The sequence below is a fragment of the Microtus oregoni genome, unplaced genomic scaffold, assembly GCF_018167655.1.
Source record: "Microtus oregoni isolate MIOR12 unplaced genomic scaffold, Mior012 000030F_ref0000283, whole genome shotgun sequence".
Taxonomy (NCBI): Eukaryota; Metazoa; Chordata; class Mammalia; order Rodentia; family Cricetidae; genus Microtus; species Microtus oregoni.
Genome location: NW_024543089.1, coordinates 2,008,959 through 2,036,809, shown reverse-complemented (window position 1 = coordinate 2,036,809; position 27,851 = coordinate 2,008,959). Strand labels below are relative to the sequence as shown.

The 27,851-nt window shown below is 38.9% G+C and overlaps 1 protein-coding gene across 7 annotated transcripts in view; it reads right to left on the bottom strand.

Moving 5' to 3' along the window:
- Nucleotides 1-27,225, bottom strand: part of Grik1 (glutamate ionotropic receptor kainate type subunit 1) — a 384,549-nt gene extending 357,324 nt beyond the window's left edge. For all 7 annotated transcript variants that reach the window (XM_041678559.1, XM_041678562.1, XM_041678563.1 and 4 more), the window contains exon 1: nucleotides 26,508-27,225. In XM_041678559.1, the coding sequence (XP_041534493.1) occupies nucleotides 26,508-26,625 (118 nt within the window). In that variant the 5' untranslated portion in view covers nucleotides 26,626-27,225. The remainder of the gene's footprint in view (nucleotides 1-26,507) is intronic.
- Between the last annotated feature and the right edge of the window lie 626 nt (nucleotides 27,226-27,851).

Below are 27,851 nucleotides of genomic sequence, written 5' to 3'. Positions count from 1 at the left end.
CATATGCCTATATACACACATATTCTATAAAACAAATTGAAATCATCTACCACAATTTCAGCTCTTTCCATAAATCAGAATGATGTTTGTGCTTCCCTGTGAGTCGGTATGCATAGCATGTTCTCCCACTGTGTTGAACCTGCCTAAGAGTGAGGATGTTCTGTTCTCGGTGCACCGTTTAGCACGCTCTCACATGTCTCACGTGTTTCAAATGTGAAGACTGAATTTCAACATAAGGTAGGAAAAGATGCCTTCTTTCATAATTTTGCCAAGTATTTTCTACAAAACCAGGTATTCCTGAAGTGTCTAATATCAAAATATATTTCCATTTTAATGTAAAGAGGTGCTAAACTCCATGAGTGAAATAAGAAACACTAATAATCTAATGCATCTAATATATTGGTCAAGTTTGCTTGTTGATACTTATTAATTTTGCTAACACTCGATCACAGTGTGAGGCACAAGGAGATGTCAATCCCTGCATTATTAAAATTGTGTAACTAGTATCTTGTGTTCTATTTTTTTCCTCTGATATTAGAAGAAAACATGAGAAATAGTTCAAGCTATTCCTCAGACGCTCTGTCTTCTTCTGGGTGCAAAGCTCACACATTGCTTAACACTGCCTCAGTAGTTTTCCAGTAAACTGCACATAAAACAACATCACCTTGCTGCAAGTAAAGACAAGTGTTTAAATGAATTTTTATCACTTATACCAAAAATGATTTTGAAAAACCCCACATATTTAAAACCAGTACTTAAAAGTTTTATTGTAAGTTAAAACAATCTCAGAACATATAAATTCCAATGAATTTTGTATTGTTTAGTGTTTCCCATGTTTGCATCAAATAATTTGAGCTGACCACTAAGTTCTTTATTACGGAAAAACACATTTGTGATGCTCCAAGTTTTAAACATCATTTTCACTTGTCAAATCTGAAAGCTCCCAAAGATAATTTCTGTTAAACTAAAGTAAGTGATGGCGATGACCTATCCAAACATGCAACAGTACTAGCGTACTTTCCCTCCTGAAACAAGGGGTTGCTTTTGAAATAAAACCGTTCTTCAAAGGGACGAGTGAATAAAAGAAATTACAGACTGATATATGATAGATAGATAACTAGATAGATTAATAGATGGCTGAATGGATATATGATAGAGTGATGTTTAATCTTGATTGTCAACATGTCTGGATCTGGACTTACCTAAGAGACTAAATAATGTGGAGGAAGGATCTGGACAGATTACCTTAGTGGGGGAAGACTCTCCTCAGTAGTACGTGACATCTTTTACTAGTGAAAATGAGAGGAAATTTATGTCCTGGCAGTGCTGAAGCATTCATGGGCAGCCCATATATGGTGGTCCTGTCGAACTTGCCCATATTGGGTTTCATGATCTAAGTTGATGAGGGTGACTGAGCAGGTCTCCTCCTCAAGAAGACATCAGATCTCATTGCAGATGGTTGTGAGCCACCATGTGGTTGCTAGGAACTGAACTCATGACCTTTAGAAGAGCAGGTAGTGCTCTTAACCACTGAGCCATCTCTCCACACCTCTACCTTCCAATAGTGGTCAAACATAATGCTGGTAGAGAGAAACCTGTCACTTTTTGCCTTCTTGCTTTTATAGTGGGCAAGTGAGTGTGTCCACAGTCTGCCCTGTTGCTACCATTGCCACTGCTGCTGCATCTACAGTTGCCATCCTGTCTTGACAGGAATACCTGGTTTCTTTGGGTTTTCAATATGGATGGAGGACCAGTGGCACTTCAGTAATCCTTCAGGCCTTCAGTTCCAGGTAGGGACTTCAGAGGTATTCGATATGCTGAGTGAGTTTCTATTGTGTTCTCAGCCTCTTCAGAGTGAAGACAGTTATGATTCTGCAAGCCACTCAATATAATAAACCCCCTTCTAATATGTATTTACTCTATTTGTTCTGTTTCTCTAGAGAACCTTGAGCAATATTGAGATGTAGATTTGATAAATAAATAATGGGAACATAGGTGATAGACAAATAGGTATATACATAGATAAAAGATAGACAGACAGGCATCTTGTCATGATTGTATCACACTAACTTCGTGCTGTTTTCCCAGAATTATTCCTCAGGGACATGACATTGACTCATGCCCTAGGGTGTTGTGCCAAGGTAAGGTTCAGAATGGGTGGCAGATGTGCTCTCTTCCAGTAAATGGAAAAAGACACTTAGGGCAGAAGTGGGAACAGAGACCCCGCAGAGCACAGGTGCATGCTCAGTGGGACTGACTTCAGAGAAGAGTAAAAATAGACATGGAGAATCTGTTTCCAGATTCTCTGACGTTTGTTGATTCCACTCCATTACGGAGATGGTCCAAGTTGGTGCCCAATGTCCTGAAACATGGAAGCCTGTCAGCTGATCGTTGTTGACATGAGCAAGCATGATGTTCCTGCTCACTTTTTTCTGGATCTCTTTCAGGTTTGCTGTGCTAAGGCATGTGCATGTGCCATTTTCACATGTAGAACATCTTTCTTTGCTCTAGTCAGTGGTGTATTATCTTTCACAGAGTATGCTCCTTGGCTCTGGACCTCATCAAGCCAGCGTAGTTTTCTCCCTCCAAAATTTACTCAGTAGGAGTTGCATCTGCTTCATTTACGTGTTTAATTCTACTTAAACCTGTGATTTTGTTGTCTTCTGTTTGCTCTCATCCGCCTGTATGTTTGCAGATATGAATTGAGCCAATGTTTTTATCAGAATGGCCCCCAGGGCCTGGCTCGGAATCTGCATGCTGTCAGCTGAACGGATCAATGAAAAGCCCTCAAACCACAACATTTCAAAACAGCAGGAGTCAGCTCCTCAGTGGCTAGCACTAGAAACTTGATCTGGTCTTGATATATTTTTATTATGTTAGATTATTTGATATTCATTGTATATCAGTTTTGGAATAGCATAAACCATACATTTTTTAATAAGTTCAAATATATAGTAAGTTTCACAACTGTTCTGTGTAGGGGTTAGTATGCATCCAAATCTCACTTATTCAAAATATTCAAATACCATGAGGATAAAATTTTGATTACCAGAAAAATAAGGCATAAAAACAAAAAAAGTGACTAAAAAGATAAGAAAAAAAAAGAAAACAAGAAAAAAATTCAAACACTAGCTAGAGCCAGATACAAATATATAGATACTTAAAATACATATGCAGAAATAATAAAAATATTTAGTGCTTTTGATGTTTACACATGAAAATACAAAGGATGCCAACCAATTACAATAATCATCAAAAATGAAAAATGAGAAAAAGAAAAAAATTGAGGAAACATAATTAATAATCAGAATATTTTAAATAAACTGCCAGTGGAATAAATGACTGAGTACTTAGATACAGAATGTTATAAAAAGTAGAAACACATTTATAGTGGGAAAATACTTGCATAAATTTAATACTATGTCAATTATAACTTCTTCATGATAAATATTATTGCCTTTATGAATCATGGATGTGAAACAAAGCATTTCATGTTGTTTTCTGATGCTGTAATAAATAAATCGACTTTATGTTTTTGATTTTTAAAGCAGGTGGCATATTCTGTCAAGACAGCGTTGAGGCTGATTACTGCCTTGCATGACATGAAAGCCGTCTGGCTTAAGTCGGCATCGTTCTGTGAGATTGTATAACCATCAGCCTTGCCCTCCATAGGGCAGAAGAAAATACAGTTTCTAATCACATGAAAGTACCGCACAACTCAGTAGTCCTTTGACTGATTAAATCAGCAGCCTTTCACCATGGTTGATGTTTCTTATCCTAAAGCCCCATGCCAGTGGAAATTCCAAAGAACCAAGATTAAACTTCCTATTTCAGAGTCATTTTACTTCCAAATGTCAAAACTACTTTTATTCTAAATTATTTTTTTTATGGAAATCATCAAATCTGAATTTTGAATGTTAATCCCCCTTGAGTTTAGAAAGCAGAAAAACATAAAAAACAAAAACGAACTTAAAGTCTACAACATATCCTTTGACATTAAATTAACATCCATTTCAAATGAATCATATGTTCCTTGATGGACATTCATCATCTAGGTTTTATTTTATTGTAGACTAAGAGATTTTGGTTAAAGCTTATTGCTACAAGTAAATTTAGTTAAGTGATTGTTTAATGTACATATTTTCACCACTGTGAATATCAGAAATGCAAGTATTTAAATGAATGATTTTCTGATAACTTAGAGTATCTATAATATGTATTTTGGCATTTTGAATGATGTAGTATAATTATAAATTAAAAAGATTCCATAATCTTGGATTATCATGAACCTGTTAAGTAAATTCTAGCCTATGACATATTTATCTCCCTTATTTCAAAAGCAGCCATAAATTTGATCATTTATAATGGCTAATAGAATAAAGAGATATGTATTTTTTTTAAAAAAACACAAATAAAAAAATAAAAAACACAAATAACCATGTGTGAACAGAGTCATCAATAGCGACCATGACTTTAAGTGTTAACTTCATCCCCAACATGATCTTGGTCATTTTTCATATATGTCCTCAGTCTCTAAATTCAAGTGAGATAGATGTGTTTGCACACCATTTCACAGTCTATAAAAGAGAAAGGAAGACTCTCACACACAGTGACATGGAGCGTTTAGAAGGAAATATGTTTATCGTTAGCACTCAAATAATTTGATCTTCACCAGTGTATGTTCACCTTTCTTTTATTTAAGTTGAAAACTTTTGAAAACAAGGCAAACTCTCACATCTTTTTGAATATTTCAATGTATATTTTAATGCACTTCATGGATATTTGTTTATTAAACACACTCATAAAATTCACTAAAAGGGAGCAAGTAAGAGAAAATAAGCAAAATGAACAAATTAATAGTAAAACCAAATGTGTATATGGCATTATTAAGATGGCATATTAAGGAAAACCTAGAAGGAATGAATATTTCAAGTTGAATTATGTACCTTCAAGATTTTATTGTCCCATCAAGAGACTTTTTTAACCCAGAGGCAGATGATGCACTTACTGGAGGTGAATCAAGTATTTGGAGGGACTGGAGATGGCTTAGTAAATAGGACTGCTTTATCCAAGCCTGACAACCTGAATTTTATCTCCTCAACTCACATGGTTGAAGGATATGATAGACTCTAGCAAGCTGTTCCCTGATTTCCAGACAGTGCAGTACACACACACACACTTACTCATAATACTCACATACACACTTATACTTGCACACTCCTTCACGCATCCTTTTACACATGCATTCAACCACACACCCTCACTCACTTCTACACATATTCATAAACACACTCTCCCACACACACCTAGACAGTCTCACACCTGTACTCAGAAAAGGTGCAGTGGTCATTGTATGTGTGTGTGAAGCTAACTCAGACTTAGCAAGTAGAAAAAGACAAGATCTCCTGAGTAAATTGGGAGCATGGGGTCCTTGGGAGAGGGTTGAAGGGGAGGGGAGAGGCAGGGACGGGGGCAGAGAAAAATGTAGGGCTCAATAAAAATTGAAAAAACCAACAAAAAGACCTATAAACTACTAGGCTGTCTATACAATGTCTGAAGGAGCAAGAAGAGAAAGCAGTAAGGAACTCAAAAGTCCCTACCTCAGGAAGAACTCAGTAAGAAGAAAATAAAAGATATCAGTAGCTCTGTTGTTAGTTTCTAGTCTGGTGGTATTCTTTTTAGTCAAAATGTGAATTTTGTGAAATGGAAGGCAAGGGAAAATTTTGACTGAATTCCTATGTCCAAAAGAGGTTAAAGGATGATGGGTGTGGAGAGCAGGGACAGAGATTGTCCCTCTGAGAACAGGTCTCTTGTTAAAGGAAACATGGCACTAATGATGTCAGGATTAGCAGCTACACAAATAAGATGCACCCAGGCCCCTTACAAGAAAAGTAACATTAGGATTGAGAGTGGAGGTGAATCTCAAGGAGGTCCATAAGTATGTGTTAACATAAAAAAGTCTGGATGAGTTTTATCTTATATTTGGGGAAGCTGAAAACATGTTTAGGTCCATCCTTTTTAAAATAGCTTTTCACCAAAGAAAAGCAACATTCTCTAAATGGCTGGTGAATTTGCAAGAACACACCACTTGCTGTCTGTTTATCAACCTGGAGTACGCTTACTGCTGGGCATTCTCTGTAAGCTATACTTTTAAAATGTCTTTTGTTCTTACAAAGCATGCAATGGTCTAAGATTCCATTGTGTTTGACACTCTCAGTTGCATTTCAGCAAGGTCTGCACTACAGGATAGCACTAATTTTCACAAGATGTTTGAATGAATGAGGATTCCCCAGTGTCTCGGTGTTCTTAATTAGAAAAAAAAATCGACAAGTTGTGAAAACTTCTTGGACCTTTAACTCAAGTGTTCTTTGATCAAAGGAGGGGTCAAGAAGGGAGACAGGACCAGAAGTACAGCAGAATAACAATCAGTAGAGGTTTAAGTAAAGAGAAATCTTTTTCTTTGATTTTTTTCCTCCAGGAATTCTCTACCTTGCTCTCTTTGTTCATAGTTGCTCATGGGATAATAAGAACATTCTACCTCTAACATTTCCGTCATTTGCTGGATGAAGACTGTCTCAATGTGGTTGTCAGTTGCATGACTGGGGCAGACTGCAGGGCCATTGACAGTGGCACCAGCATTTATCCCTATTGCTTGTACTGGCTTTTTGGGAACCTATTCTCTATGGATGTATATCTTGCTTGGCTTATATAGTAGGGAGGGCCTTGGACCTTCCCCAAAGCAATGTGCCTTACCCTCTCTGAAGTTATGGGGGGTACATGGAGGGAATGGGAGGAAAAGAGGGACTGGGAACTTGGATTGGTATGTGTAATGAAAAAAAACATTGTTTTTTTTTTTTAAAAAAAACTTAAAAAAGAACATTTTATTTCTTTCCCCCACTTCTTCAAAGAGAGGGATTAAATTTTAATCCCTTGGGAACATCACCATTGGTTAAACAGAATGGGAATTTTGATCAAAAGACTGGCTTCAATTCTTCCCACTATTCAGAAATGGTCACAGTTGATTGCAGGCTGATGTGCACAGACACCATCAAACAAAAGGTATTTGAGCCAAGATCCAAACGTTCTATGAAGATACAGACTTGTCCATCCTTCAGGAGACACATGTCCTGTTTGAGCTCTCCCTTATTCTTCCCTAGTAAGTCTGTGCTTCTCCTATAGATCACATGGAGTCATTCTGACACCAAGAGAGTGTCCACAACGTTCTGAAAGTTTGGCCATCTTTGAATAAAGTAGCACTCTCATTCATAATATTGCTCACACTTTACAAAAGTCTCATTATTTGTGAATCAAATTCATACACATTATGAAATTATTGCATTGTAAACTCCTTGAAGGCATAGTCACTAATGTAGTTTGTGACAGTCACATTCATATGTATCTGAAATTCTTGCACTGCAAACTCCATGAGGACATGTAGATACCTGTGATGTAAAAGTCAAGGATTTCAAAAAGGTTATAGTTTTGTTGAGTGGCAGAATGACTCAAAACCATGCAACATGCTCTGAAGAAGTACCACAGATGCTAACCGTGGACAGTGCTGTCAAAGTCGCATCCCTGAGCTGAGGTTGAGCATAACCAGCATCTTGCTTCTGACCATACATAGGAAAATATGTGTTTAATTTTTTTCACTGCAAAAAAGCTTTACAAACAATATATACTAAAAGTTTGTTAGATGTGAACTAATAATTTTTATACTCAACTTCAACTTTAGTACCATTTAACACTTTGGGAAGGTTAGTTCTTTGCTGGGGGACCATGGCCCTTTGCTTTGTGGGGTGCCAACAGTATCCTGGGCCATAGCAACCCTCCCTTCTCCAAACTGAAGCAAACAGAAATGTCTCCAAACATTTGCAAATGACTTAGGAAGAGGAGGAATGTTGCTCGTGGCTGGACAGCACTGTTTTAGGGAAAGATTTGAGTTAATGTGTATTTCACAAATAAGGTGCTACCGAAACATGAGTGCAAAGCTTTTCTAATCTGCTTTGCAGTGGAAAGGAAAGATTGGCCTGTTAATCTTCATGGCACAGCCCACTGAGAATATGACTAATTCAAACTGCTGCCACTCTTAATGGCTTTATTTTACAGTTTTGCAAATATCTTATTCTGTAATCATCCCCTCAGGGGTTCTTAAGTAGAAATTGAGTCTTCATAAATCAATATATAATAGGCCAGCGTAGGTCAGACTTATAATATCGAAACTTCCGTTCATGTTCCTTACTCTTTTAATTAAGTCTTTTGAATCTGGCTTTGTTTCTCAGCACATAGCTCACTTTAACATGGGTATGCAAATTAATGCACACTGGAAGCATGAAAATTAAAATTAGGCAAGGTTCTAAGAGTAATCTGGCTGCAGTAAATTGAGAATTTTAATTTGGTAACTGCTGCTCACAACACACTCATCCCCCTTTAGATACAAGACACTCAATACCTGAAGTTGGGCTAGCATTGATTTTGTGGATAAGTCAGTTTTAGCTTTCTGTTTGAAGGCATACTCAAATAGTTCTGGATAATATTTCTGTTCTGTGACTAGAAGTAGATCAAAGACAGAGTAGAAAATTAGTCAAATATGTAGAATATGCAGGCAATTCAATTGGAAAATATTTTCATAAAATAGTTTTGCCTCCCTACATATAAGTTCACTTTCCATTTATTCAATTCTATACAGGAAAACTTTCCTCCATTTATACAGCAGTTAAATGGATATACTGCAAATAATTAACTACTACTTTGAAAGAATCATGAAGATATGATAAATAATATGTAAAGCATGTGATATATGCCAAACAATAATATTTGAATTTTAAGGTGAAACACTAAAACCCTTAGCACATTCAAATTTTCAAAATAATTTGACTAAACATTTGCTTGTTTCTTCGACACAGGTCCAGCACTGTAGAAAAAAAATATTTATCCTGTGGAGTAATAATGATTTTATAATTGTCTTACTAGTGTGTTGTTCTGTTATTCACTGTGTAAACAGTTTACCCTACATAGAGCTGTGCATTGTACAGAAGCGATTGCATATTTAACAATGTTGATAGGTGGTGGAAAAGTCACAAAAGAATCCCTGAGACAAGGATTATGTGCTGTAGGAGTATTCTTGCCCAGGTAGACTTGATACCTCTTTCCATTCCTTTTAAGTATTTATTTGTGTTTATTTAGATTGGTCTTCAAAGATAAATAGAAACATCACTTTAGTTTCAAAGGGACAGAAGTTTAGACTGACTGTCTTTCCTGTTAATTGCCTGCTAGCTTTGGAAATGCAGTTCCTACGTATATAGATTTGACTCCATTTGGTTACCGTGAGGAGTGAAGTGATGATTATGACACATCTCTTAACCTTAGAAGAACCTTAAATATTAGTGTGACACACAGAGCAAGAATTTTTTTACAACTCTTTGTTACCCAGAAAGTGATTACTGTGTGTGTGGGGGTCAGGGGAGGGCAGAGGTCAATGTCAGTGTCTTCTTTACTGCTTGCTATCTTTATATATATATATTTCATTTAAAAATATACTACTAAATTACTCTATGAAAATTATAATTAGCTAGTAACATAATTTCATCCACACAAACTTTCAAAATGGGCATTGACTAGATAAATTATCTCATACACAAAGTTAGTATATGTCGAAGAAAATAAAATGAAATAATTTCTATAAATTAATCTTCAAAGTCTCTTATCTGGACAGAACAGTGGAGGGGCTGAGATAACATGCGTTAATGAGAAGTTATTTCTTCTTTTAGACTTTTTGGGTTACTCTCAGGACACACATTTGTGGACATTAACTAGTCTGTTTTGTTATTCCTGTTTTTTGTTATTTGTTTTAATGTTTAAAATTTATGATTTGAGTATTTATCAGAAAATACTGCTTGCTATCTTATTATTAAAAAGATTTTCATTAATTTTTTAAAATGCCAATGTATTGGATCATATTCACCCCTGCTTCTCCCTTTATTGTCTGCTATAATGGTTTCTACCTCTCTAACCCTTTCCATCTTTGTAACCTTATTTTTTTTTTTTGGTTTTTTTTCGAGACAGGGTTTCTCTGTGGCTTTGGAGCCTGTCCTGGAACTAGCTCTGTAGACCAGGCTGGTCTCGAACTCACAGAGATCCGCCTGCCTCTGCCTCCCGAGTGCTGGGATTAAAGGCGTGCGCCACCACCGCCCGGCCTGTAACCTTATTTTTTTTAAAGTAATCCTATTACTCCAATTTCTGTTGTTCATATATTCCTGGATGTGGGTTTATCCAATTGATCATTGTGGTATTGTCAGGAGAGACACCACTAAAAAAAAAAATAGACTTACCCTTTCTCAGAAATCCTCCACTCTCCATAGCTCCTCATTTAGTGGTGGAGCTAATGAACAGATTCCCACTACAAGGTGGAATGGTATCTAGATTGATCCTGGGCATGCAAGCAAAGCTGCTGTGAGTTCATGAACATAGCTCTCCTGTCATGCACAGAAGTTGCTGTTTTGCTCTGGTCCACACCAACCTCTGGCTATTATAATCCTTCCCCCTTCTCTGCCTGAGCCTTGAGGGGGGTAGTCTATCAATGACACATTTTTGGATGAGCACTCCATTGACACTCTGGCCAGTTGCAAGTTTCTGCATTAACCATCTATTACTGCACAAGGATGCTTGCCTGGTGAGGGATGAGAGCTGTACTAACATATAAAGAGAGACATAAATTTAGAGGACAGTACTATGTTGGCGGCCACGCATACCACCCTCAGTGTCCATGAGCATTCCTGATCTAGTCTGATGTCTGCCTTATTGTTTGTCACAGGCTCTCACTGAACCCAGAGATCCCAAATTGTCTAGACCAGCTGGACAGGGAGCCTCAATGATCCTCTAGTCTATGTTTCTCCAGCCCTATGATTGCAAGACACATTTCAGCATTCCTGGCTTTTGATTTGGGATCCAAACTCAGGTCCTCCTGACGTGGTGGCAGGCTTTTGACTGAGTCATCTCTCTAGTCCCAGGGATCACCACACTTACCCTGAAAGGATTTGTTAAATAGACCTACACGATTCTGTATCATGTGGGCATATTGATATGTATGTGAATGAGTTTTTGCACAGAGAATTTGAGCACTCTCTTTGACCCCATGTGCATTACGCTCTTGATAGATTCAGAAATAAAATGCTGATTTGCGGATTGTTAACTGGTTTGTAATATTGCTTCCCCCCTTTCAAAGGCCCTGAATATCTTTTCTGGTCTGTCCCCCCACTTCATGTTATTGCATTCCATCTGGAAAAGCCAGTTTTAAGATTTCCTAGTCAGCTATAGTGAATAAGTTCTACTTCTGCATAATTCTTATGTCTTAAATTTGTGATAATGTATTCAAGGGAAGAAACTGGAAAAGCATTGGAGGAAAATTGCAAGATAAACATAAGAGAAAGGAGTCATCACTTACTCGATTTGCAGCTAGCTGAGGCATTTTACAGATGTGACAGCGGTCCTTACATATCAAATTGCATTTTGTCTCCTGTTCAAGTATAGAGGTGAGGGTTTGAAGGTGAACTATATTGTGGAGGTTTAATTAGCATTCCCTTACTATTTCGGCAAAATATCAGAAAATTCTACAAAACTTAGTGTTTTTTCTTTTCCTTCTTCTTTATTTTTATTTATTTATTTATTTTTACTTGTTTTTGCTCCAGGATCGACACAGGAATCTCACAAATTCTGCTCCAGGTATTGTTTGCTGGCTTTAAAATTTTAAACACAACGTAGCCCTCCAGAGTATGGAATATAAAGAAACATGGACAAACTTGGTATTCAGGACACAGACCGACCAACAACATTTAAAGTTATTCCTCCTCAGCCCTATAAAATCAATAGTCCTGTTAGATAAAAGAGGCTTTTCTAGAAAGAAATGATTAGGATTACAGAGGAGCATCAGGAAGGTTCAGAGGGGATAAAGGAAGAGTTAGTTTAATTGCCAAGGAGAATATGCAAATTAATTTGTAATAAACGCAGGCATACAGAAAAGGAAGTACATACAGTATCAAAGCAAAACAAGAGACTACTAAGAAGAAAATTACTTTCCAAGCTGGATACATCCTTTGCGCGCGTGTGTGTGTGTGTGTGTGTGTGTGAGAGAGAGAGAGAGAGAGAGAGAGAGAGAGAGAGAGAGAGAGAGAGATTGTGTGTGTCTGTATGAATGTGATTAGAATTAATCCAGAATATGGTGAGCTTTATTTTAAGATTGCTGTGAGATCAACTGCTCAAATCCCTAATCTCATCATGGTGAACGATGAGGACTAAGCTGTCGGTCGGCATGTGCTCCAACAGGTGACACAGTTCTGATTTGCTTTTGCACATCCTTGAAACACTCCTTATTTAAATTTCACATCTCAGAAAACTTTATGCTCCCATCTTCCCCATTTTCTTTCTTATAATGGCTCTTATCCATCTTGACAATGTTTATACCTCTGTTTTCCAGTATAAATGAAGGCCTACCATCACCCATTTGTGCACTGAATATGAACTTACAAGTATTTTTTGAATGAAACGTTGACCCTGCATCCCTGTATTTCATTTATGTAGATGTCAGGTGATCTGAGCACCAGTGTACTTCATTTGGCTTTCTCGGTCTCCCAGAAAGCACGGATCGTTACCTTCTGATGTTCACCCGTGTCCTTCTGATGCTCACTCCATCACCATCCCCTTCCTTTGTCTTTGTGCTGACCACCTGAAGGGCGTGCTGCCCTGCCATCGTCTGCCTCTCCTGGTGGGTTATCAGAGCAAACCAAGACACATGAAAATCCACAGTGAGATGTTTTGGAGAAATGCCGCTCCCTTCAGTCCTGGGAATCAAATCCTAGGCATCTTACGTGCTAGGTGTACAGACCACCCGTGTGCCACACCTGCAGGCCCCAGGGAAGTATGCTGACTCCTTGGAGAAATGATTACCTAGGGAAGTGTCATTTGGTGTCTTGCTGTAAGGTTGCGTTTAGCACTTCATAAAAAGCAAATGTGTGACACAAGCCAGTAATTTACCACGGGTTATTATATCCAGTATCGTGCCTTCCTTTATCTTGACTAAAGGCTGAGTTTCTCTTATAGTTTTCAGCCTGACAATTCCATAATTTTTCTACCAACAAAACCCCCTCAGCTCTGTAGTTTTACTTGTTTTTCTCATCTTCCTTTAGTTACTTGAAAGCGAGACACATTTTTCTGGTTCCTTTTTGGCTACTTTATTTTTTTCACAAAAATTCTTGTTTTCATCTTGTTTTACACTTGTGTTTGCATCGTTAGTGCATGTTATCAGATTGTAACATGTGTGCCTGACTTCTGCAAACCTCTGAAATATTATTAGAACAAGAGTAGCTATAAATACAAGAATGAAAAAGTGAATACAAAAGGATGGAGAGAGGGAAGAAATAAATTAAACCCTCAGCCTCAGAAGGGAAGAGGAAAGGTCAGAAGCTACTAAAAACCCTGAAGTCTATTTGAAGGATCACCTCATACGAAACAAAGGACAGTGCATACTGCAAGAACACTGTAGCCAGCAAGCTTTTGCAGGCTTTCCAGGAGCTGTTCAACACTCTTGGTCTTCCATAAGGACCATATTATTCAGGGGTCCTCCCCTGCCTTCCTCATGCCAGCTATAGGGTAGAGATGAGATTACCAGAGTTTTACACTGCACATCAGGCTTACTTTCTGACATCATAGTCATGAAATTTTTTATGAAGTGAGTGATATATGATATTTTTTAGACATACTAGTCTGTGCACACATGCACTTAGCCTGTGCAGCTGAGAACACTTGCTTGAATTGTCCCAATGAAAGTAGAATAATACAAATACTTTGACAAGAGTCTGGGGAGATGATTCAGCAGCTAAGTAATTGACTACTTTTCCAGAGGACCAGGTTTGGAGTTTGATTTCTCATACTCACATGGTAGCTCACAACCCCTTACCACTCCAGTTCCTGGGTATCCAACACACTCTTCTGGCCTCTAGGGGCACCAGGCACAAAAATGGTTTAGTGATATACATACAGACAAAACACATATACACATAAAAATTAAGGTTAGAAAATTGTGGCATGAAGGTAAGCATTCTAAACTGGTATCCTGCATCCCATTCATTTTTACCTGCTAGTTTTCACCATGTTATTTTGAATATGAAGATAGCTCTTTGCTTTGAATTATCCACAAGCCAAGTTGGCCAGAAATGACTATATAATATAAGATTCAAGAAATGTAAGTACTGTAATGGTTAATATTGTTTTTTCAACTTGATTGAGTCTAGAATACTCTCGGAGATAAATGTCTGGGCAGACTTATAGGGAAGTTTCTTCATATATTGGCTTACTTGAGTGAGAAGATCACTCTAACTGTTGGTGGCAACATTAATGGGTTGGAGATCAGACAAATGAAGAGGAGAAAGCCAATTGAGCAGAAAAATTTAGTCCTTTCTGCTTCTTGATGATGAGAGCAGGGTGAGCAGAGCCTTAAGCTCCTGCTGCCAAGTCTCTCCTACTGTGATGGACTAGACCTCACACTGAGCCCAAATAAGCCCATTCTTCCTTAAGCTGCATCCGTCTAATGCTTTGTCACAGCTTTGAGAAAAGCAACTAACATAGACCCGTGTAGGTCAACACAGTCCTATGGGAACTCTTCCATTCACATCTCCTGTGAGTGATAGCATGTCCCTAGATTTGTCTCTGGATTCGTGATCCCTGACTAGATGACGCTTTAAGACACCTTCCACATTCCCTTTCATTATACCTCATTTTGAATTCACATTTTAGGGACTGTCGGGTTTAAAAAAAAAAACATGTTGATTGGTGTTATGATCTTTGGATTCTGAAACTTTCGTGTAGTGCGTTTGCCAATTATTTTACATTCATTTACATGTAAACTTTTCCCCTTTCCAGACTAAGTTGTATCAGGGAAATGAAGCTGTTAAGAAAATTGCAGGAAGGAGGTGGCTAAGACTAAGGCTTGGCTGCTGGAATTTCAGTCACTGTAGGCAGCCTCAGTTTCCTTGTCCAAGGACAAAATGGTACTTCGAAATTTTTGGAGACTCTTGATTAATATTGTTACTTTTAATGTATTTAAAAGTTTTGCATAAATTTGTTTGTATATTATACAGAAATTTTGTTTCTAAAAAGTCTTAAATGATTTCTGTAGCTATTCAAAAGAAATTCTGTATCTTATTTCTCTTTCCTAAATACTTGTGACAGCAAAAAGAGGATAAGAGTATATATGGCAATAAATGATAATCTAAGACATTTTTATTGACAGTGTCATTTGTTTTAAAAGAGCTTCTCAGTCTCAGGAGGTCCCATTTATTCAATGAGGCCCTTAATGTTTGTGCTGCTGGGGTTATACGTAGGAAGTGGTCTCCTGTGCCCATGTGTTGTAGAGTAATTCCCACTTTCTCTTCTATCAGGTTCAGTGTGTTCGGACTGATAATGAGGTCTTTAATCCATTTGGACTTGAGTTTTGTGCATGGTGAAAGATATGGATCTATTTTCATTCTTCTACAGATTGACATCCAGTTTTGCCAGCACAATTTGTTGAAGATGCTCTCATTTTTCCATTGTATACTTTTAGCTCCTTTATCGAAAATCAGGTGTTCATTGGTTTGTGGGTTAAAGTCATTTTTATTGTGTTTTCTATTAAACAGTTTTTTTCTTTAAAATGTTTTCCTCATAAGTTAGTCTTGTGCCTTTTATGACAAACATTCCACGGAGGTAGCAAAACCCTTCACTCTATCTCAGTGGGATTCAAAATGCTACCGTGTCTTCTCTGTTCAATATGACCCAAGAGATATTCTCATAGCCACAAGAATTTCAAATGCAAATGCAGCCTGATGAAATTTAAGAGATACAGTGACCCCGAGTTGGCAAACATTTCCATGTCTCCAGGTCTCGCCACTCTTTTTTCCTTTGCTCTTCTCCCAGCACTAGTCACAGCAAAGGAGCTTATTTCGCCTCCTCCCAACTATTCAATACAATTACAGTTTCATACTTTTTTAAAAACCAGGTAGAATATTATAGGCACAGGGGAAAATGCAACTGAGTATTAATATAAATCCAACTGTGTTTATGTTTGTACATATATAATATATATGTAAGTCTTGCAATGCAAAGAGAGCATTATACAATGTAATAATGTATGTAATTAATGCATCTGATACTGGTTGCATGCATTGCATTTTTGTTTGCATATTAATGTAAATATTGTGCAGCAAATAATCATATACATGATTGTGTATATCTTACATAGTATTTCTATCAGTTTTTTAAATATATAAAGGGAAAGGAGAGAGAGAGAAACAGAGTGATAGAGATGGTAGTTCTAATCACCTTGGTTCTTTCTTTCAAATGTCAGACAGCTATAATTTAAACTTCTTTCATTGATGTAATTTTGGAAGCTTTGCTCCACATCACACCAGAATTGAGGTAAATATGTGATCATAGGAAAATCCAGCTCCTTGCCTCTCCTTCCCACTGGAAAATTGTAGTCAAGAATGGAGAGAGATGGAACACAAGCTGTGCTTCTAAGGTGAGATACTCTGGTGCCCAGTCTGGAATGTGGGAAGAGAAGCAAGATGTCATCACCAAAATGGGAATCAAAATGGGGGAAGATGTACTCATGGATGGCTTGGAGAGATGCTTCTCCCTTAGAGAACTCCTGAGGCACTAATGCCGATCTGGACGAAATCAGTTGGTACACTGGTGCACCTGTTCACTACCACCTATATTCTGATGGACAGGAGAGTGTCTTTACTCAAAGATATTGTGACAAAAGCAAACAAGAGATCCCTAAAGCTGGAAGAATTCTATCACAGTGCCCTTTTCACCATGCTTCAGTCACCTAGAATCTGAAGAATGGCTGCTTTATCCAATCATGTTTAAGTTTAACAAGAGTAATGATAGGAATCAAAATGAAAGAACTATCCCCAATCCACAGCCTCGACAAAATGAACAGGTTTCTTCTGTCTGCACTCACTGTAAGTTCTTATCTGTAAGTACAAAGAACTAAAGGCAGCTAAGGACTGAGAATAGCAGAAGTGGTCTTCTCCAGGGAAGAACACACCAACAGGAATTACCAAGGAATCAGTCCCCCAAATATACACAATACAGACTGAGCAGGTTGCACTTATACACTTAGGATTATGCATGTTTACACAGATACATGATATACATATAAATGTAACAAAAGAGAGAGTGAATTTGAAAGAGTGAGGGGGTTTAAGGGAGGGTTTGGAAGGAGGAAAAGAAGGGAAGTGATATAATTATGTTAGAATCTCAAAAAGTAAGAGGCATCATTTAAAAAAGAACAATGAGTATACCAGCAAATACGAAGTCATATACTCTACTCTGTTCTGTTTTATGAGTGTGCTTTCTATTCTAATGAACGAATTTCATTATAGAGATTATATTTAGTGGATTTTTTCATCATTTAAGTCTGTATGATTATTTTCTTAACCATTCTTTCCAACTGAACACTTACAATGGTTTATGAGTGGTCCTGACACTGCAGCGAGCTTGCATAAAAGCAGCTTTAGGGTTCACATCTATTGTAAGAACAAAAAGAACACACAGCCCAGGATTCAAAAGGTAAATGCTGCCTTTACATTTCAGAGATGCCTCTCCTGACTGATCCATTGGTCACGCCTTTTGCAATCTAAGCATAGCAGGGCCATCAGAATGCAACTTGTGTTTAAAGACTGACAAAATATGTAATACAATCATTTGGAAATTTGAAATTTAAAAAGGCCTCAGTAGATAGTTCAGTTCAAAAATGCTTCCTAGATAGTATGGAGGCCTGCATTCAGTACACACACACACACACACACACACACACACACACACTTGCCAAGTATGATATCCCATACTTATCATTCCAAGCCTGGGGAGGCTGAGAAGGTTGGATTTTCATTGCTTGCTGGATAGACAACTTTCAACTAGAGACCATTTCAAAAACCAAACACACACAACAAAAAAACAGGTGACTGACACCTGAGTAATAATACCTAGTATAGTTGATTCTGGCCTACACACACACACACACACACACAACACACATATAGAGGCATGCACACACGCACACATATATGCACACATGCACACACATACACATACACACACACATACACACATACACATGCACACACACCACATACATACACACACCATACACACACATATATACACACACATATATATATATATATACACACACATACACATACATACACCACACATACGTATATACACACATATACACAAACACAGACACCACACACACACACACAGACACACAGACACACACACATCTATGCATATATCTACACATATTACACCCAGTACAATAAAATAGAGTAAGAAAAATGAACCTTAAAAGTTGCAATTGAGTTTTCATTAAAAAAAAAAAGACCTGATGTTTTCACCATCCTTTTCCAATATGAATTATGAAGTCCTTTATCAGCTCTGGGAATTGAGTATTGATTCTAAAGGCATATTTAAGCTATTTTGCTAAAAAAGGAATTCTTGCAAACAGATTTCTGTAAGTTTCCATTCAAGGACATCAGCACTTAAGTCTCTAACAGAGTATGTTGCAATGCCTGAATCAATATTCATAGTTAAATTACATTTAATTATGTATAAAAAACTATATAATAGTTGAAAGCCAAGAAGTTAATGGGTAGAAGCAGTTAATGTCTGATTTTCCATATCAAGAATATCCTTGCAGATTTCTAAGGAAGATAAATAGACATTTCTGTCTAGAGCAGTTTTATACAAAGTTTATTTCCTTAGTGGTTCACATTGAATGCTATTGTCTTTGTTTTAGTGAAGTTCTTGGAAAACTCACTATATAGGACACAATATTTTTTTTTCAATTTCTCTTAATACATTTACTTATAGATCTTATAGGAGGAAAAAGCAGAATCCCTTATATATGTTTTGAGATTTTCAGTTTTTAATGCATTTCACTTCTTCTTTTTTTTTTTTTTTGGTTGTTTTTCGAGACAGGGTTTCTCTGTGGCTTTGGAGCCTGTCCTGGAACTAACTCTGTAGACCAGGCTGGTCTCGAACTCACAGAGATCTGCCTGTCTCTGCCTCCCGAGTGCTGGGATTAAAGGCGTGCGCCACCATCGCCCGGCTTTATATTTTTTTTTTTTTTGGTTGCATTTCACTTCTTAATAGGTTTTAATTCACTGAGACACTGAGAAAATAGCTCATATATATATACATATCACTCAGTGTCTACTGCCATTTACATGACAAACTCCTACAGTATATTTGTCAAAATTAAGGAGGCACTACCAATCTATCAATATATTATTATTTTTTTTTGTGATTATAATTTTTTTTTATTAAGAAAAGAAGAAAAAAAAACATAAACAAAAAACAAGTTTCCACCTCCTCCCAGCCTCCCATTTCCCTCCCCCTCCTCCCACCCTTCTCCCCCTCCTCCCACCCTTCTCCCCCTCCCCCCACTCCTCTCCCCCTCCCTCTCCAGTCCACAGAGCAGTCCGGGTTCCCTGCCCTGTGGTAAGTCCTAGGTCCTCCCCCCTCCGTCCATATCTAGGAAGGTGAACATCCAAACTGGCTAGGCTTCCACAAAGCCAGCACATTAAGTAGGATCAAAACCCCGTGCCATTGTCCTTGGTATCTCATCAGCCCTCATTGTTTGCCATGTTCAGAGAGAAAAGGTAGAAGGGAAGGAGGGGGGACTTGGGGAATCAGGAGAATTGGGATAAAGGAAAGGTGGATAGGGGAGCACGGAACCACAATTCTTAGTTAAGGGAACCACTTTAGGGTGAGCAAGAGATTTGACCCTAGAGGGGCTCCCAAGTGCCCAACATGAGGTTCCCAGTTAGTTCCTTGGGCAGCTGAGGATTGGGAACCTGAAATGACCCTATCCTAGAGCAATACTGACGAATATCTTGCATATCATCATAGAACCTTCATCTGGTGATGGATAGAGATAGAGACAGAAACCCACACATGAGCACTGGACTGAACTCCCAAGGTCCCAATGAGGAGCAGAAGGAGGGAGAACATGAGCAAAGAAGTCGGGACCACGAGGCGTGCACCCACCCACTGAGACAGTGGAGCTGATCTACTGGGAGCTCACCAAGGCCAGCTGGACTGTGACCGAAAAAGCATGGGATAAAGTCAATATATTATTTTTAAGAAGTGTTTTTTTTTTTTTTTTGTACTTAGATTAGATTTTACTTCCCATCATTTTCTGCTCTGGGATCTCAGGCGAATGCAACTTTGTGTGTTTTCTCACTGTGTGTCCTTTGCTTCTCAGCAGCCTGACTGTGTTCTATGTTCTATAACCCCGGCACTCCTGATGAGTATTATCTATTAGAAGGAAGACCTTCTACTGGAGTTTACTTGCTGTTTTATCATGATTGGTGCGGGGAAAGAAGACCAGGCAATCAAGCTTCCTTTTGTACCATACCACATTGAGTGTAAATACAATCAAGTCTTTACCATTGGCTACAGTGAGCCCCATCACTTGTCTTCTTTTTTCTCTTTCCCTTGGGAAACTTGTCACTTTTCCCCATTTCCTTATTCCTGTTTCCCACACCAGTGCAGATACACCAGAGACCAGCCAGTTGGCTTTCCTGTTCTTTTAACAGAGTATTTCAGTGGCAGTGTGTTGACTTTCATCACCAGTTACCATTCCCTGCTGGGAGGAGTCCTGAGTGTTAGTTTCATAGGGAGCTCCTGGGATGCCATTGTTTCAAGCCTTCTTGGTTGACAGAGCTAGGAACTCCATGTGTATAAATAATAAGCCTGTATAGATTGTGTTTTAATGAGCCATTAAATAAAATGGATGTTCTACCTTAACATGGACTAGTTTTGAATTTGTTCCGTATATTTAATAATTTACTTTTATCCATTCATTTTTGTACTGTTAAATGAAAATAGTAAGTTATAACGATATTTCATTCTTCAAATTAAAAACAATTATCAGATTTCTATGAAATAAAAATAGCCTGAGTTTGATCTTAGGAACCCATATGGTGGAAGGAGAAATATAAGTTGGTCTCTGGTCTCCACATTCTCAGAATGGTATGTGCATACCCTACTCCAGTAAGTACAAGTATAATTTAAAAATCAAGACATTTGTCTTAGCCATAACTCACAATGAACATTAGTCTCTAAACCTCCTTTAGTATCTCTATAAAAATGAATCACACAAAAAGGCAGCAGGATTAGCAGGGCTTAGGCCCTGTGAGTTTTAAACGTGTTGAAATTTCAGTGTTTTGTTTATGTTTCTTTGGTCAGTGTTTTTTCTTCTACCACATCTTGGCTCATGAGTTTAGTTGAACCTGTGGTACATTAAGAATTTTCTGACAGTAAAAATGGGGTTGATTCAGGTTTGAACAAGAAAAGGGGTTTTGTGAGGATTTTCCCCTAAAGATTTCAACGTATTTGTGATATACAAATTCACTTTATGATTTTTTTAAGCAAGGGTAATTTCACACACTAGGTCAAAGAAAGAGAACATGCTAGAACACAGACCTTCTGTCCTACCCCATAACAGAGAAAGTGAGGAATGTCTTCATTGAGTTCTATGTCATATGCACTTTACCACAATTCACCTTCAAATCAAACCCACATGTCTGTAATTGAGCTTCTGATGCTAGGTCAGTGTTACAATGACAGTCAGATACATGACTCCCTACTTGGATTTCTTCATCACTCTCTCTTCTAATTCAAATATAATATACAAATTTTCAGGACATGGATAACATTATTTTTATTATATAAAATTAAACAAGTGGAAATAGAGGAAGTCTATGGGAATGCTACCACTATCTCCATTGCTCTCCTTCAGAACTATTTCAATGCACAATGCAGCAATCTAAAACAATGTTTTCTAGGTATAAATGTCCATTTTCCTCCCTAGCCTGATTACATTTGATGAATGGTTTCCAAAGGGAGCTTGCTTCCTTGCTGCTAACAGCATCCAATATACAGCATCCAATATACAGCATCAAATATAGCCATATTTATTGTCAGTCATCTCCAAACAACTGAAAGGAATCGTCTGCTTCTCTGATATCTGATTGCATCACCATTTACACATATGTGTAAAAGCATATGCCGATCCATACACAGTACACCAAAGTTGAATGCAAGATGCTTAAAAATAAATGCCAGAAAAGATAGCTTCCTATACCCACATTTCTAACATGTAATAGTATAATTCAGTCAAAGTCACCAAATCACAATTTTCCACAATGAAAACCAGATCACAAACTACAGAAAAGAAACCAAAGTTGAGAGGTATATGATATAAGCATCAGGCTTACAAAATCAATATTGACCTTAAAAGCAAATGATACATAGAAAAATTATAAGGCAAATGATCTGCTGATGTCGGGAGTGTGTTGTCCCCAGTTGTGAACTCTATTGTTGTTTAAGATGGCACAGACCTTCACAACCCTTTAGAGAGCTATCTGCAGATTGCAACTTAGTGTGAGGGTCAACATGCTTCCCCAAGTCCAGTCTTTCTCCGGGTGTGAATCTGTCTAAGACAAATGGATCTTTTAATACAGGACTCAGTCTCCTCTAACCTCCCTTTCCAGGGTTAGCAACATAAGTACATCCACTCCATGCATTTGTGGTCCTTAATATGATTCTTCTTGTCTACAAAATAAAGTAAATCAGTGACAGTGTATAAATTAAAATTCTCTAAAATAGTATTCAAAAATAGTAAGAGTCCAATAAAAATCTAAATAGTAAGAATTTTTAAATTATCACAATTATGGCTTCCAGGGATATGTGAGTTCATCCTTTTGCTAACTGTTGTATCTATTGCATCAGGAATTCTGAGTGTAATCACAGAGAACAATTCACTGGATGTGTGTTGAATAAAGAATATTAACTCAAAAGGAGAATCAAGAGCTTAAAGAATAGAGACACATATTTTTGTTTGTCTCCATCATTTGAATGCCTCCTTCAAATAAGGATAATTTTAAACTTCTGGTATTTATTCACAACTTCACTGAAGCAAAGGCACAGACAACACAAATCCAAGCTGAAACCTGAGGGTAGTCGTGTTAAGTTCTTGTCAAAATGGTGCTTTGGGGAACATAAGCAATCCACATAACATAATCTCTTAAACATAATGCAGGAACCTGAAGAATTATATGCCAACCTATAGATTCCCATATATTTATATAATTATATGCCAACTTCTTTATATAGGATGTTTAACTACATGGCATGAACTGTAATGCAATTCCTTGTTATAAGCTGCAAACCTGGTATTTTACCATCTTGTGTAAAGTAGGAAGATCCAATGGCAATACCAAGAGTTCCAGGTGTGGGGCTTAGACTCGGAAGTACTAAGTGTTTCAGAAAAACAGAGAAAATTAAATTTTAAATCTATGATTATAAAGAAAATGTCAATAATAAGAATAGTTGAAAACAAACAACAGCAGTAGCACAACTGACTCCCATCTACTCCTTAACGACCTTTCATATTCCATTTCATGTTCGGTTTCTATTAATTTTATTAATGGGATTTGGAGTCTCCCATTAGTTTTAATTTGATTTCTCAAATACAATTATAAAGCCCTGCTGAGACTGGCTAACTCTCACTGACACACACACACACACACACCCAGCAAGAGATGGTGGTAGCGTCCAAGCCTATACTCATTCCACCAGGTCATGTTTCAGGAAATTTGGTGACCCTTTATCATGTGCTTTCCCAACATGTTTTTGACTGTGTGCTGAAATGATGGATTAAACGTATTAGTAAATAAATATTTCTGTTCTTAGTATAAATGACACTTCTTCCTTATGTTTACACACACAAGATGCTTCCCCACTAATGGCAGTGCACTACGTTAGGATTATTTAGAGGGGGCCTACAATGGTGAGGCTCACAGGTCAACTAGATGTGTATGACGGCCAACTGCATCCTGCTATACACTGGCATACACAAAAAGGCTGAATTTACTCCAGCAAATACACAGGCTTCCCAGTTACTTTATGTTTCTCCTCTGGAAGATGCTGGGAAACTTCAACGCAATGGTGATATTTAGGGTACCACACTTTATGGGATCCCTTTGGAGTTTTTCAGTCTTACATGAGATCATAGTCACAGTACATACATGCAAGAGTCTGGCATGCATTCATTTCAGCAACTTCTAACATGTGTGTGTATGTGTTTTATCCTAAATTTACACTTTTCTCAGCAGCTGAAGTTTAAGCAGGTATTCTGGCAAAGCTACAAACCAAGGTTTGCCTACCTTCTACGTACAAAGGCCAGTGTAAGTGGGTAGTGTTTGTTCTGAACGTTACTGGAACATAGTTCAAGTTGTTGAACAGATATGCATGTTGAAAATCAAGAGTTCCCAATTGTTGCTTGACTGAGAGCTTGGCAGTTGTTAAAGTGAGAACACGAGAAGAAAACAAACACAATTTTATTTCTCCTCAAAACAAAGGTTCTGTCTAGCTCCCTGCTCCTTTGATATTTTAACTTCAACACTGGACTTGACTGACAGAAAGTAACTGTAAAAGTCAAGCTTCCTCTGCAATAAAGATACTTTCCATAGAGCTGAATTTTTCACTTAAAAGCATTGTGTGGGTCCTTACATACAGAGTATTAATGTTCAGGTCAACAATAGATCACACACGGTTGCCAAAGGGAAACATGTGTGTTGCATATAAACACCAATACATGCAATGCTGCTTCATGCGTTCTATCTCGCATTTAACGGAAAGAAATTTGATTATTTTGAGGCATGCATCATAAGGTCATGGAATGATATTGGTTGTTTTTATTTTGAAAACAACTTTCAAATGGTCGATTGTGGTTGTTTAGGACTCAGCAAAGCAATTTCTAACACAGGGTGGTCATTTAAAAAATGCACAGCACAAAAGCAAAACACTGATTAATAATTACTGGAAAATCTTACACATTTTCATTACTGTGTATTTTTCTCTTTATTGTTTTACTAAACTAAGCACAGTTGATTGCATCCAAAAATCCAACCTTGACTATATCTTGTGCAAGGATTGCTTTAGTTACAATCAATCACGATTCTTTTAAAAATGGAGATCTATCACTATAGGCTCTCAAGAAACAAATAAATGCATATTTTCCTCCACAGTCTAAAGAAACGTGTAAAGTTTGCATTTGGATTTTCTCCTTTCCTCAAAAACTGAACTTCATGTGCCTAAAGAAAACATCCTTCACACAGCAAGTTTATTTTGTGGGGGATGGGTGGGTGGTCGTCACACTCAGTGACAAGAGGAAATAAACAAGCATTTCCCTCTGGTTTTTTTCTAAGGGTTCAATAGTTGAAGATCAATGCTACTGTAGCACTGAAGGATATGGACTATTTAGGAGCCTCGCCATGAACCGCTCTGCAAGCTGCCGTCATGCTAATTCTAATTCCTAGAAAGAGTATGGGTTAGAAGCCAGGGTTTTTTTTTTTCTTTTCTTTTTGCTAAATGAGAAATGGGAGAAGCTGCTAGAATGGTGGGCCGTCCACATTTCACCTATGGCTCTCCCCGAGACGACCCCTAACAAGAACAAGAGCAAAGAAAGTTCTCTGAGAATTGAAGGAGAGAACCCAGATTAGCTTGAAGGGAAAAGTTGAGGGGTTTGTCAGTGCTCAAAGTTCAGACCTCTACCGACCTAATTTTGGTAGTGGGGGCTATGCATGCAGGTACTGGAGTTCACAAAGGCCCTCCTGGTGGTATTGCTGACTGTTTGTTCACTTGGGACATCCCAGGATCCCGTCTTTAGTGTTCCAGTACTCGCTTTTCAATCTCTTTGGAAATCTAAGCCTCACCTTTTCCAGGAAGTTATCTGGTCTGGGAATTAGGTGCTGTTGAGTGGCTGGCAGGTGGGGTGGGTAAGATTGGGTAGGGAAAGGAAACTTTCGTGTTTATTGACCATCTTTCTGGCTCCTTGCACTCTCAAACTCCATACACAAGAATCCAATTTAGAGATGAAAACTTGGAGACTCTGAGCTAACGTTCTCCGCTGTATTCCCATGATGCTGGTGGATCAAGGATTCTATTCTTAAGGTTCTGACGTGCTTGAGTGTAATCAGGACTAATAGACTGATGGACACTCACTTTGGCATCTGGAAGAGAGATTTCACACCACCCCCACTAGCCCAATTCAAGTGATCAAAAAGGTGCTGACAACCTGATGCCTAGAGTCGGAGCCAGCCCAGTTGAACCTTGATTCCTGCACTCTGCTCAGGATTTTGAATCTCAGATTGAAAAACCCGCCAACCATACATTCCGGGAAAGCCTGGCACCTGCCAGGAGGGAAGCAATGACGCGACTCCCACTTTGTTGTGGAGCTTTGGGTACGCACTGGTCCCCACCACCCCAGCTGGCGTCCCCGCACCAGTGCCAGCGCGCGCCGCCTTGCCCGGACCCGCTGCGCCCTCGCCGGCCACTGGGAAGCGATTAGGACCCCTAGATCCCACAGAGTGGAGCACTTCCGCGGGCTCACTCACCGATCCTGAGCACTTGCGGGGCGGTCTGCGGGAGGATGTAGCACAGGAAATAGAGGAGTGTCCAGCTGGTGTCCCTGGTCCAGAGCCCGGGCTGGATGAGAACTGTGCCGCGCTCCATCTTCCAAGCTTCTTAATTCATGCCGAGACACAGTCGTGGCCTCACGCCCGCGAAATACACCCAACTTGGGCTGGGTCCCAGCCTCATCCTCCTTGGATGCTCCCAGGCTGCACGCCGCGCGCTCTCTGCTCTCAAAAGAGTGAGATACAGGGAACCCGCGTGGGGAAGGGTAGGAGCGGGTTTGTGAGACTGAGCTGCTTGGGGCTTAGTGCACCGGTCCTTAGCCCATCACTGCTTGCTCTCTTCCTCCTCCATGGACTGCACACCTCCAAGAATCAGCAGGATCCCGCTCCTGGAGCCCAGAAACCAGCTGAGGAAAGTTGCTACCTTGATTTGCTGGAACGTCTCCCTCATTCGTCCTCTGGTCAGATGCAGAAGTGGTGGGTGGGGGAGTGGGTAGAGGGTGCAGGGTGCAGTGAGGAAAGGAGAGGAAGCGGGGAAGAAGACGCCCAAGGAGAGAGGGAAGTGGGTGAGTTGGTGCAGCGCTCAGACCAAGCAGCATGAGCTCCAGCAGGTTAACTGGGATACAGGCTCTGCTTTTGCTTCTTTTCTTGGTCCTTCCCTCCTCCCCTCTTGGCCCCACCCTTTATTTACTGCCCGCCCCGGCCAACCCTACTAACCCAGCCAGACGCACTCACACAACCACGCGCATATGCGCACGCGCGTGCGGACACACACACACACACACACACACACACACACACACACACACACATTTACACCAAGCACGCACACATGCAGTCACTCTCTAACTTTGCGCTGTGGTGCTGGGAAGTCCATTGAGTCTTGCATCCTAAAGACAGATCAAATCGAACCCATTAGTCTCTAGGCAGAGGGAGTTCTACTCTCCTCTGTGAATGACAGCCTTATCCCTAGACGCCTATGCGGGGTCTGAGAGATGACTAGCGCGTGATAGGAAATCACACCCTCCGAGGGAGAGATTTAAGGAATTATCAGAGTTTTTATTTTTAACTCTGATGAGAATGAAGAGACAGAGAAAGGAGGATGGAAAAGAGAAAGGAGCAGAAATGGGTACCCTTTAGTCTTTTAAGATTATAGCGACTCTTCCTATCTGGACGGGAGTAAATGGCTTGAAAATTGCTCCCGTTTACAAGCGCCGAACTGAGAAAGGCAGCTTCCGGCACTGTGCTTTTCTTAATTTCTTTTGACTGTCACATTTGAACACTGGAAATAGGCTATTCTAACAATGTAGGTTTAGAGACCAT